The sequence below is a fragment of the Perognathus longimembris genome, chromosome 22, assembly GCF_023159225.1.
Source record: "Perognathus longimembris pacificus isolate PPM17 chromosome 22, ASM2315922v1, whole genome shotgun sequence".
In the NCBI taxonomy this organism is placed as follows: domain Eukaryota; kingdom Metazoa; phylum Chordata; class Mammalia; order Rodentia; family Heteromyidae; genus Perognathus; species Perognathus longimembris.
In genome coordinates this window covers 24,586,264-24,599,122 of record NC_063182.1, presented here as the reverse complement: position 1 = coordinate 24,599,122, position 12,859 = coordinate 24,586,264, and the positions used below count along the sequence as shown (strand labels likewise).

The 12,859-nt window shown below is 36.9% G+C and overlaps 1 protein-coding gene across 11 annotated transcripts in view; it reads left to right on the top strand.

Annotated features, from left to right (window-relative positions):
• Mctp1 (multiple C2 and transmembrane domain containing 1) overlaps positions 1-12,859 on the top strand; it is a 346,766-nt gene that overhangs the window by 59,646 nt on the left and 274,261 nt on the right. For all 11 annotated transcript variants that reach the window (XM_048331271.1, XM_048331270.1, XM_048331275.1 and 8 more), the window contains exon 2: positions 8,597-8,711. In XM_048331271.1, coding sequence (XP_048187228.1) covers positions 8,651-8,711 — 61 coding nt within the window. In that variant the 5' untranslated portion in view covers positions 8,597-8,650. The remainder of the gene's footprint in view (positions 1-8,596; positions 8,712-12,859) is intronic.

Below are 12,859 nucleotides of genomic sequence, written 5' to 3'. Positions count from 1 at the left end.
AACAACAAAGACAGACCTCTTGTTTCCATATCTTGGAATTCATTTCACTTAGCCTCATCTTTTATGGCCATATGTACATAGCTATTGAGCTATTGTGATCCTCCAATACTACATATTTTACCCAGATAAGCATCAGAAGACACTCAGTTTCCCCAAACAGGAAGTTATCTGTGTGTCTAAGTGAACTTGAGAAGCACTTAGATCCTAAGCTCTTCTTTTCAATTGGTATTAGAGGCAGAGCAACCTCCAGGAGCTAGGTGGTGGAAAGCCCTAATGTGTCCACATGAATAGTGTGTGTGTTCTGTTATGAGGCAAGACTTCCTATAATGAATATCCATGGCTAAGAACATTTGGCCATCTAGAGTTGCTTTAATGCTTTGCTATGAGGAAGCGACAGAGTTATCATCTTCTCATGTGATAGTGACCACACAAGATCTCCTGTTTTGCAAGTGATACTGAGCAACTTCCTAGTGGTTGTCCCCTGTCCCAGTGTCTCTAGGACCTTGAGGAATGGCAGTTAACTGAATAATGTAAGCTCGGCTTTTATTTTCATTGCACGTGCTTCTCTTCTTCAGTCCACTCTATGTTTCTCAAAATGTATGTTGTTATCAACAGCAGAGCCTGCCTTCACAGGTGTTCATTCCATTAATTGTACTTCCACATGGAAAAGCCTTAGAAAAGAACCTTCTCAGTGACAGACTAGTTTCCTGGGTCAATAAAATTAGTACTCCCAGAATGGTATTTTACCTTTTAAATCTCACAAATAAGCATAAAAGCTATTTCAAAAGGAAGTTGAATATATTTCTGAAGTCAAAGGGAAGTTGAATATATCTCTGGTTTCTTACGATCTTTTTTTTTTTTAATCATCCTTCAACCAAAAGCTCTTCTTGATCACTGTATGTAGGAATAGTTGAAAATTATCCCCTGTTCAGGAAACCTGCACCCAGGGGAGAGCATTTCAGGGTGAAAACTTCAAAGAGCTGCTGAAACAGAGAACTCTCAGTATTTCAGTATTTTATACAATGTCCTTGCTGTTTAGTTAGGGTTTGTCTGGCATTGTTCCTCAGTTAGGCAGTTGTGATGAGTTGAGGCAGGAAGAGCGAGGGGTAAAAGGCCCTCCTCATCTTGTCAATGATGCAGTGTCAGGCTGGACTCTCACTGGTGATGCTGACCTTTTCCCCTTGCTGACCTTTCCCTCTCTCTGTCCATCCCTAGACTCTTTGGAAGGAAATAGCTATGTGAAGTTAAGTGTGGACTTAACAAAGGGGAGTTATGCTCTACAATCTTAGAAGAGTCAATTATCCTGAATTCTTCTGCTCTATAAATCTGTTCATTCTCCTCCATTTTATGTTTTTATTCAATTTGTTTATATTAGTATGAAGTCATAGATACTTGTTTCATGCCGTGTGTTATAATTCAATAAATTGTTTGTTTTGTCTCTTGAAAACTTTTTAATAACTTTTCCTACCAGACTTTGTGATGGTGGTAAATATAAATCACAGCATTATCTGAGGGATACTTTGTCTCAGATTCCATCGGCAGATCTATATTTGTACTTTGTAGTTTCTATATTTGTGAGGAATAGCATGTTATTTACACAGCAGAGTATGTAAATAACCTCACAATAGCTGTGCACCTGTGCCCATAAGATTGTTTAAAAGGGCTGACATACATGACATACATGAGCTTCATTTAAACTCATATGTAAATTAAAATAGCACAATGAAGTATTTCACTCATGTGGGCACATTTGTTGAATCAAATTTATGAGCTAGGGATTATGGCTCATGCCATTTTAGCTCTCAGGAGGCTGAACTGTAGAGAATGGTTGTTTGAGCCAACCTGGGGCAGATAAAATAGCCAAAAGCAGAATGCATGGCCAAAGTAGTAGAGCACTAGCTTAGCAAGGCCAAGGCATCGAGTTCAAAGTGCATATCATACATACACTGTATGCATACACATATATGTATTCATGCAAGTATACATATGTACATACATGTACAAATATACACATACATATGTATGTGCATGTCAAAAGGTAGAACAGCAGTTACTAATATTTTAGAATCTTCAAGTAATTAGAATAAAACAGCCTCCACATCTGTTCAAAATGTGAAAGCGTCTGCAAGGCAAGAAGTAAAGTCACCCTTAACCTCATCATCCTCACTGTTTGTATATGTTCTTCTATTTTTGTTCAATGCGCATAGCCTACGTCTGTGCATTTATGCAGCTTTGCAACCCATTTTTCACCTTTTCCCAAACATTGGTCCATGCCAATTCAAATGCTCCAAGATGAACTACATTAGTTAGCACTTTTGGAAATAAGAAAATATTACTTTGGTTCTCTTTCTTTTCTACAATTAACTTTGAAAGAAACAGACCTCAAAAAGAAACATACAAGGAACACCTTGTAATTCACTAAAAAGGGGAGTAGTTGCATCTATGTAGTTGTTCTGAAAGAAGTAGAACTGACATTTAAGACATTTAAATCTAATAAGCAGATTTTTTTGAAATTTCATTAAAGCTGACGAGGCTATGAATCCCAATATGACAGTTTGTAAGATGTATATAGGTATGTGAATATAGATATGAATGTGTTTTCCGAGCAAAATATTTAACATCAGGTAAAATATCTGCTATGTAAGTTTCTTTCTTTAAGATTGTTACACTCTGAAAAAAAAATCAAGCCCTGAGCAATTTTTTTTCATATGTATCACTCAAAATTTGGAAATGTTCAACTTGTTTTAATTTGTTGAAACATTTTTGGTCAAAACATACATGGTAAGGAAGGTAATAGCAATCACTAATTAATGGAGGATGCCTCTGTGTGTGTGCGTGTGCACGCACACACACACACTGCTCTGGGGGTTTGAACTCAGGACCTGGGCTCTGCCCTTGTGCTTCTTTTGTTCAAGGCTAGCACTGTGCCACTTGAGCTACAGCTCCACTTTCAGCTTGTTTTCTTTCTGTATTTATTTTTGGTAGTTTCACAGAGAGGAGTCTCATAGACTTTCCTGCTCAGGCTGGCTTTGAACAGTGATTCTTATATCTCACTCAGCCTCTTGAATTTTTTTTAAGATAAAGGGAACTTAGGCCACCAGAGCTCAATAACCTTTGCTACTTCATAGCAGTTGAACAGTATAGTTACACCTGACATCCACTCTTTTGTACTCAGACTCCAGCAATATTTCCTTACCATACCACGGCACTCTTCCTTATCTTCTGGATAATTACATAAATGTGGATAATTTCTAAACTCTCAAGGAACTTTCAGGAATTTCCTTTCATAATTAAAACAGTACCTTATTTAGTATCTATTACCGTGTTTTCACAGTTAGAAAACAAAGGCACCATCTTTTAGGCCGAAGTTAAATAGTTGCTTAAAACATGCTTTCATCACAATTTGTGTCTTGTCAAAGCCCAGTTAAGTAGCCTGACTCTTCAAGGGAGCAGTTCATGACATTCAGGATGGAGGAAAGAGAATTCTGTTGGCTTGATTCATGTTATTTCACTAACTGTATGTGTGGGTGGAAAGGTTATCAACAATAATGAAGCAATGGTGCACCCAGCAGTTTATGTAGCAAACAAGCCATGGTGAGCAATGAACATTGTGGGGGGTCCAGGAAAACGTATTTTCAGAGTGCTGAATTTGTACTTTTGTTTCAGCAATGGTAAATGCTGCCATTTTTTGATCAGAATGTTCATTGGTTCATCTTGTTTGGTTTAGGCTGCTGGAAAATCATAATCATGGAATTGAACTGGGAGTTCTAAAACAAACTCCAGTAAGCTTTGATATGATGGGATGGGATATTTCTGGTCAAATGAAAACTTCACTTACTAATTACTGTAAGCATGAATCTTAGTTTAGCTCAAATATTTTATTTATACCTCCTGACTATGCCATATAATTATTAAAACTAAAGTTTTGAGTTGGTCATTTCTTTTTAATCTTTTAGGTTACCTCTCTCTTCCTTTCCTTATGCCCTTCAAAATGTTTTATCAGAGCAGTCATTCAGTTTACCAAAGGCTTGCCTGTAGTCAGGCTCTTCATTCTCAGGTAATTAAATAGCTACTTCACCTTCTTCCAGTTTCGGCATCATGTCCTCTAATATTAACCAGATAATCCAGACAGCCTCTTCCTTGAAATCTCTTCTCTGCATCCATTTTCACTATCAATCATCGACTTAAGGCTTCTAGGCTGCAGAATTTCCTTCAGATCTAAACTGAAAGAAGGAAAGAAGACCAAGGTTGGATACTAAAGTGGCATAGAAATATGTCACCCACCATATGCCTTAGCTGCTGCTGATTGCTATGCATTATCTGTGATAGCAGGAATCAGACAGCACACTTCACCACAGCTTTCTTAGCTCAGAAGAACCAGATAGTTCCTGAACAAAGCATGTTAGGAAATCAGTGCTCTCTTCTAGCTTCATGTATATAACAATTCTAGAAAAGAGTTACTGTACTTTATAGTTTTCCAGTCTTCTTACCATAGAGAAACTACCGTCAAAAGGGTTTGCAATCATATACATGGAGTTAGTCAATCTGCATTTCTGCAATGTTACAAAACTAGAGTAGTAAGAGATAGCTAAATTAAAAGCAATCGATGAAACATTTTTTTAAAAAAGAAACTAATTCCACAGAGCACATAGTATTGCCTTAAATTTATCCCTTGATGCCCTCAATGATTATTTGATCTACCATTTGGAATGTAGAAAGTTAGACCCAAGGATCAGAAAGAAAGAAAAAGAAATTGGGCATCTGAGGCAGGAAAGGCTGATTTTGAGTACTAGGAAGAACTTAATAGGATAGGTATTAATCTGGTTTGAATGTTGAAATGTGGTTCAACTCATGTTGAAATTTGCTTGCTGATGGGAAGTGGGCCTTTAACAGATATCACATGAATTCTCACCCCGAAGGAGATTGTTGATCCTTATCAGATGTCAGGCAGATGCCATGGCTGTCCTGGCCTCTGGAACTGTGAACCTAAATAAGCCTCCTTCCTTCATAAATTACCACCTTCCATTATTTTTTTTTGTTACAGCAATAAGAGATAGCTGAAGGGTAACCTATCTACAAAAGAGAATTTTTGTTTGTTGGTTTGATAGATTGATTCTAGTTTCTAGCACCTTTAGCTAAAAGCAACTAGAATGTGAAGTTCTTCTTTGGGAATGTCTGAGGTCAAAAGCCACCGTGGAATACGTGAAGGGTAGGTGACGGAACGTCCGTGGAGTGCCTCTGTGTCCTCTCCAACTGACCTTTCACTGCCTGAGACTCCATGCCAATCATTCCTTTACACGGCTGCTCTTTCTCTAATTTCCAAAACTGCTCAAAGGAGATGTTAATGTTTGGATTCCTGCATTTAGAAATCCACACTGAGCCCCTGTCCCTTACCAAGAACTCTGTTAAACATCAGGGATATGTCACAGAGGTACCAGGAATAAACAGACATGGCCTCAGCTTGCACAGAGTTTGCAGTTTAGGAGGAAGGTAGGGATTAAAAATAACTGCATAGACCTGTGCATCAATTCTTTATAATTGTGATAAATGCTGTGGAGGGTTGTTTCCTCCATCTCAATAACAGACCACCAGAGAAAATAATAAGCTGAGTGTATCATTCAAGGTATTTAAGATTGCAAGTAGCCATGTTTGTGTTAGAGCTGTAAGTGTGCCTAGTACTTTGGAAACATTGTTTTCAATACATCTTTGGAAAAATAATTTTATTATAATTATCCTTGGTTGTACAAGGGTTTCAGTTCAACATGTTGGTTTATGAGTACAGTGCATCTTGATTCATGTCATCCCTTCCATTATTCTCTCCCATCTCTCCTAGAAGATCTTTTACAATAAATCCTACTGTTCTTCCCTAATCACCTCCTGATTGTGTCTTGTAATCATTACAGCAAGCCTGAGGAGAGAGGTCTTTTCATGTTCCTTTACAGGAGTACCTTTGGAGATTGATACTTCAGTGGCCTGGAATTTGCTCTTCCTCTCATTTCTGTTTTTGGCTGCTGTACTTTCTCCTCCCAGGTGCTCAAGTGAAACTGCTCAAAATGACTCACCCATTCCCCAAATCTGCCACATCTTGTCAGTTGGCAAATTCATTTGATTGCATTGCCTCAATATCTACCAAATCCATCTTTTGTTTCTCTTGCCTTCCACTAGATTATGTACTTGTAACTAAATTGAACTGTAATAAAAGCTTTTAAAATAATCCCTGTACCCACATTCGATTGTCATACAGAGGGGAAAGAAAAGGCCCAGTGTTGTTTATCTCCAAAGTATAAGCACTTAGCCCAGGGCGTAAAGCATGAAAGATGGGCAGTATTTGTTAAATGAGGCTTTGTTGTAGCCTGTGTTGGTTTTATGGTGCTCCCAGGCTGAAGCTCTCTGTCTGGAGTCACTCCTTCAATGTTCTTCCCACCTTATTCATCATGAGTCCTGTGATACATCATACTCTCTTTGTTAAACTGTTCACCACTGCTCTGATGCTCCCTTCCATCAAACCTTCATTTGTCAGAATTCTACCCATAATTTCAGACCCAGTTCCATATCATCTCTGAGGACTCTTCAGATTATCCACCATAATAATTGGTCTTTTGTTCTTAAATGCATCATGACTTAATAACTTGATTATACTGCAGTCACTTTTTTTTAATAATTCCTGAGTGGACAGGATTTCAATTTAAATGCCAGTTTTGATCAATTGTAACTTCCTGTAAAATTGTATAGGGAAGGATTATAAGGATTCTATTCTTAGGGTCCTAGTGATTAAAAAGAAAAGGTAACAAATCCCATTAGATTTCACGAGTGGAGAACAAATTGCCAATAGCTGAAACAACTTCGTTAGAGATCCTTATGCAAACTAGTGTTGATAAGAAGCCTTATTTAATTGTTTTGCTGGCCATCGCACCCAGGCAGGGCCTTGTGCATCCTAGGTAGGTGCTTTACTACTGTCCAACTAAAACTCAAAAGCAATTTACAAATTAAATATTAACAAAACTGTAAAACTATTAAGGTTCAAACAGACAGCATTGACTTATTACAACAAACTAGTTTTATTATAAATGGTTGCAGGTCATCTATAATATACAACCCAGCTTTATAGATCTTCAACAAAGAGTAATATAAGAAAATTGTGCACCCTTATGAGTTTATTTCCTAGATTAGAATAGTCTTCCTATAAAACCAAAACTCTTTTATTGAATAATCATCTTATAATAGTTTTCATAAAACCAAATCTTTAAGACTTGTTTAACATGGTGGCATTTAAAGGATCTGTGTGAGTACTTAATGTGATTATTAAAAATAATGAACACAAGTTGAAGATGTAATACAAAAATGGAGTGTGTGTGCTTTGGCAGCCATTTGGCTGTGAGTGGGAGGAACTGGAGCAGTCAAAGATGGCTCAGCAATTTCTAGCCTGAGTGCCTGGTACTGTGAACTTGTGCTGCCGTTTATAGAAGCAAGGATACTGCGAGGAGAGAATGATCCTTTATTGTACCAGAGGAGAGGTGATGAGTTCAGCTTGTCACTCAACTTATGTGGCTTTTTGTTCAAAGTAATAATTGCTTCACAATGAAAGCTGCTTATCTTGACATTAAAACCATATGAAAAATACTGATTTATTGAAAGGATTAATTTATGATATGTGAATCACATCTCAATAAAGGTTTATAATGCTGCTTTATAATTACACTTCATGTGAATTAGGGAGCTAAATTTTAAGACAATAGGCCATTCCTCTTTGAATTAAAAAATCATAAGAATTGAAAACATCAAAGATGGGGAAAAAAGCAAGCTTTCCTGCTGAATACAAAGTGGCAGACCCTATAAAATATGACCTGTAAAATTTTTACTGGCTGTTTCTTCTATGTTACTTTAATTCACTGCTTCCTCCTGCAAATGTGTCTGTAACTCTAGGCCTAGCTTATTAAGAGTAAAGTATTGTTAAAAAATTCCATAGGGGTAACTTGCAAAGGAATTGGATCTGGAAATAGCTTGTGCACTTTCTTTTCATAGAAAGCAGCATTAGAAATTTAAACTACTGGGAATTTGTTTCTTACACTCTCACAAGGCTGGGAGAATTTATCTCTCTATAATTATATCACATTTTACATTGGACCTAAAATAGAAGTATGTGATCCATCAGTATGCTATCTTTTGCATAGATGAATGAGTCAACAAAGTCTCCTGAATAAATCATTTTAACTTTAATTTTCAATTATGAGGAAGTCAACTTCTTTATACACCTTTATTTTTCCATTCATCTTTGATTGTGATTTTACTTCACAGCCTCTTCCTATGCTAATTTCCTTAAATGAATCGTGTAGTGTCTTGTGTGGGAAACTTATGCCATATCACATTGGTTAGCTGTCAATGGGTTAAAATAGAATATTTCAGAAAATAGCATGTTTGTGAGTCAAGAATTTCATGACTTAGCTTTAGTATACTGGGTCATTAGGATATTGTCTGAAATCACAAGATGATTGATTCTATTGAACAATTATTGTTGTTTGGCCTAGCTTAAATATGGTCCATCTTTGGAGAAATTAGAAGAAGATAATAAATTGAGTATTGTGTGTATTTCTTCTAGAAGATCAATACTGTTGGAACCAGTAATGCAGATGTCCCTTTGGCTGATCCCGGAATGTACCAATTGGACATTACATTAAGAAGGGGTCAAAGTTTAGCTGCCCGAGATCGAGGAGGTAAGAATGTACATTTTTTTCTGTGTTGGTGACAAACTTTGTTTTCTTGCTTATATTTAAGGAATTAATTGTAGTATTTTAATTTTTAAAAGCATGGGTTCAAAGATGTACTTTGATATTTATTTGATCCTCTGTTCATGAGAAAGAGAGTTTTAGCTCAGGTTCCACAATTCTGACTCACACAGCTCACACAGCATGTTCCCACCAAACTGATGAAAACTTAGACTCTGCAGCACATGTGACTAATGATACAACTGGACACATACATAAGATGGGTATTTGGAGTCATACCAGAAACTATCTTTTAGTAGAATCAAGTTTTTGGTTACATCAACTTGCTGCTTTAAATCTACTAAAGTGATAGAATTTAGGATGCTTGTCTCATCAAAACTTTGGTTATTATCAACTGAGACTAGGCTAGACCTGGTAGTAGTTTCATGGTGAATTACACTAGACCTGGTAGTAGTTTCATGGTGTTTGTACACTACAAGAAAAGACAAAGTAAACCAAATGCTCCCTAATAGATTTCCAATCCTAAAGCAATCTCCTGGTAAGCAGAGTCATTGTAGGATTCCTTAAGCCCATGATAGGGGCATGATCAGAGAACAGAGATTCCCCAATAGATTGGGTAGAAACCATTGCAAATTCTCAATACCAGCTGTTCAGGAGTTGAGACTAGGGGTGACTTAAGAGCTGCTCTCAGGAAGCTGAGTTTGGGATGCAACTGCTCCAGCAGGAGCATGAACGTTAGATTTAGACCACAGTAGGTACAATTTAGATACAATAGTTTAGTCCTATTACTCTAACTACGTGGGATGCAGTGATCAGAAAAGTCAGGGTTTCAGGCTAGGCTGGATAAAAAGTACGTGAAATCTTACTGCAACCAACAAGCTGGACACCGTTGTGTATGCTTGTAATCTTAGCTGTGTGGGAGGCATAATTAAGAGGTTTATGGTCCAGGTCACCTGGGCAAAAACACAAGATGCTATCAAAAGATAACAAAAGGAGAAAGGATTAGATATGTAATTCAAATACTTGAATATTTTCCTAGGAAGCACAAGGCCTCAAACTCAAACATTACTACTGCCAGGAAACTAAAGAAAAGAGAATTTTAGAATTCAAACAGAAAGAAGATGATTCTAAAAATTAAATATGAGTCTAGTAGCAGAGAAGAAATATTTATTGAGTTGAACTGTCTCAAGGGAAGCTACAATTAAATTAGAGACTAATACTAATAAATGTTAGCATTTTTGAGACTACTTCTGTAGTTTTCGAAGTGCTCTCAATTATATTTTATCACCAAGTTTGAAATATAATTAGACTAAAAAATTGAAATTTATAATAGATATGTCCCCCACAGTTGTACATATGTGGGCATACAACTATTTATTATAGCATTTTATAAGTATTCGATATTAGAAACAACCTAAATATCAACAAATAGGGCAATGATTGAATACTATGGTATATCCACTTGAGGGGATTCTATGTAGCTATAAAGAACAGAATAAGGAAAACTTCTAGAAAGTGATAGGGAAAATGTTATAGGATATAGTTTTAAAGTTGCTTAACCAGATTGCGATAGAGTACCCACAGTATGAAGGAGATGTAACAAAATAGGGTGTCTACTCACTCATGCAAAAGGAACAGAGGAAGAACAAGCCAGAAACTACTAAGTCTAGTCTGCACAAGATTGAGAAAAACAGGAGGTGATAATAGGGAATGGGCATAAAATTAAAAAGGTGCCAAGATGGATTTTACTGTCCTTCAGAAATATACAAGAAGATCTCGTGCATGTGCGTGTGTGTGTTTTCTACATGTATGTGCTGAGAACACCCGAGAGTAGTCGGCACAACTAAGTTCCTTGTATTTGCTTTTAAACAAAAATTTCCTTAACAAGTAACTATAGACCCTGAGGAAATGGTTAAGGTGGAAAAACACAAGATGAGACTAGAACATTTTGCATTGCCAGTAGCTGAGGAAGTACTCAAAACTCCCCGGCAAGGGGTCAAAATGACAGAGAAGAAAACTCAAGTGAATTCCTAATGGCCAAAAATTCCATAATTGTAGCAACAAAACAAATAATAATTACAATGACTGCTAACAGATGGAATGAATTATGTATCTGTGACTTCATAGTGATCAGTAAATAATTAAATGGACACGTACGAGGAGAGAAGGTATATGTTTTCTTTTTTAATTATTATCTTTAAATATCATGCAAAAAGCTTTTAATTAAACGCATCAATTCGTGAGTACAATGCGAACCATTCCTTAATGTCACCTGTGCTATCATTCTCCGCACTGCCATCTCTCTATCACAACCTCATTAATCCCTTCAAGTTACCTGATTCCATTTTCACCTGTGTGTGTGTGTGTGTGTGTGTGTGTGTGTGTGTGTGTGTGTGTGTGTGTGTGTATTGGAGCTTAAACTCAGGTCCTTGAGCTCTCACATGGCTTTTAAGTGTTTACTGTCTTTAAGTGGTTGTACAAAGGAGTTGCCATTTAACAAAGCAGTTTAGGAATGCAGTGTATCAGATTAATATTACCCCTTCCAGCATTCCCACATATCCCTCCCCTAACACCTTCACTCCCCTCCCCCTTCTTAATTTTATAGGATATGCATTGGATTCTTGACTGCATTTTCCCTTTCTTTCCCTCTTCCTTTGTCTACCCTTGTCCCCTTGATGCCCCACCCCCACCCCTTTCAAGTACCTGCTTCCTGGTGTTTTATTTTGCTGAACATTGAAAGATCTGGAAAACAATTAAGCAAAATCAGTCCCAGAGAGAGAAAGAATACGTATTTTCCCCTTAAGTGTGGAAGCTAAATTTGGTTTGTTACCTATAAGTAAATACATTGGATGGTATGCAATTATATTAAAATATATTAACTGAAGGTAGATTCAAGGAAGAATTCAAAGAGTGTTATTCCTTAGAAAGACAAAAATCACTTGGGTTTTTTTTGTTGTTGTGTTTTTTGCTCACAGCTGGTACTCTACCATCTGAGCTCCACTTTTGGTTGTTTTGTTGTTGTTTGCTGCTTAATTGAGTATCAGACTCTTGAGGATTTGTCTGCATAGGCTGGCTTGGAACATTGATCCTGAGATCTCAGCCTCCTGAGTAGCTAGCACTATAGGTGTGAGCCACCAGAGCCCACTTTACAGGTTTTTATGGTAGAATTTCAGTGCACACATGCAGAAGTGAAGATAGAAATAGAAAAAAAAAACACTTTTAACAAACACCACAGTCAAAATTACTATATGAAGCGATCATCAGTAGATGTGAAAGCTGTATGTGTTAAAAATATGATATGGAGTAGGATAAAGAATTTCTGTGCATGGCCTTGCAAAGGGAAAAATGGAGCTCAAATGTGGAGAAACATGATCAATACCACTGTAACAAAATGATCCTTGTGGAGGAAGTATCATGTGCTTCCTGACAGGCACCAGGAACTACATGCCATTTTGTGGCATTCTTATCAGAAATGTACAGGCTCAAATCATCATGAGAAACGCCGTGCCCACTCTGTCACCAGATGAAATCACGTGAACTGTGAAGCCTCTACCTTGTGGATAGTATGCAGTCGTGTTCATCATTCCCTGATCGCCACAAATCTGAGTCTGGATCTCACTGTATACATACCACTGTCTTTCTTATTGTAAATTATTCTCTGCAAACATCTCTGCCATAAAACATAATACAAGTTTCAGAAGAAGGAGATGCCACATGCTTAAAAAATAAAGAGAAAAAATATTACATTGTGGGAATATAAAAAATATGAAAAGGTTGTAACTGCTAACTCCAACTCAGCCTAACAAATTTATTTTACTTTCACACTTGTGAAATTTCTATTTAATATAAGAAGAGATACTTTATTGTTAGAAACAACCTGAGTTAAGTTGTTTAAGTTCTATCTATCCATGAATAACAGATGTACTGAACTTTGGCTAGGTAGAACATGCTGGATCATTAATTTACATACACGTATTTTATACATATGAATTTATGTACATACATTCAGATGAGGTTTGCAGATTTATACATATAATTCATATAGCAACTCAATGGAGACAGTTTGAAGTGAGAGGAAAGCCCTGTATCAGGAGGTAATACGGTTTTGAGGGCTTGGACTAGGATTGTAAGTGTGA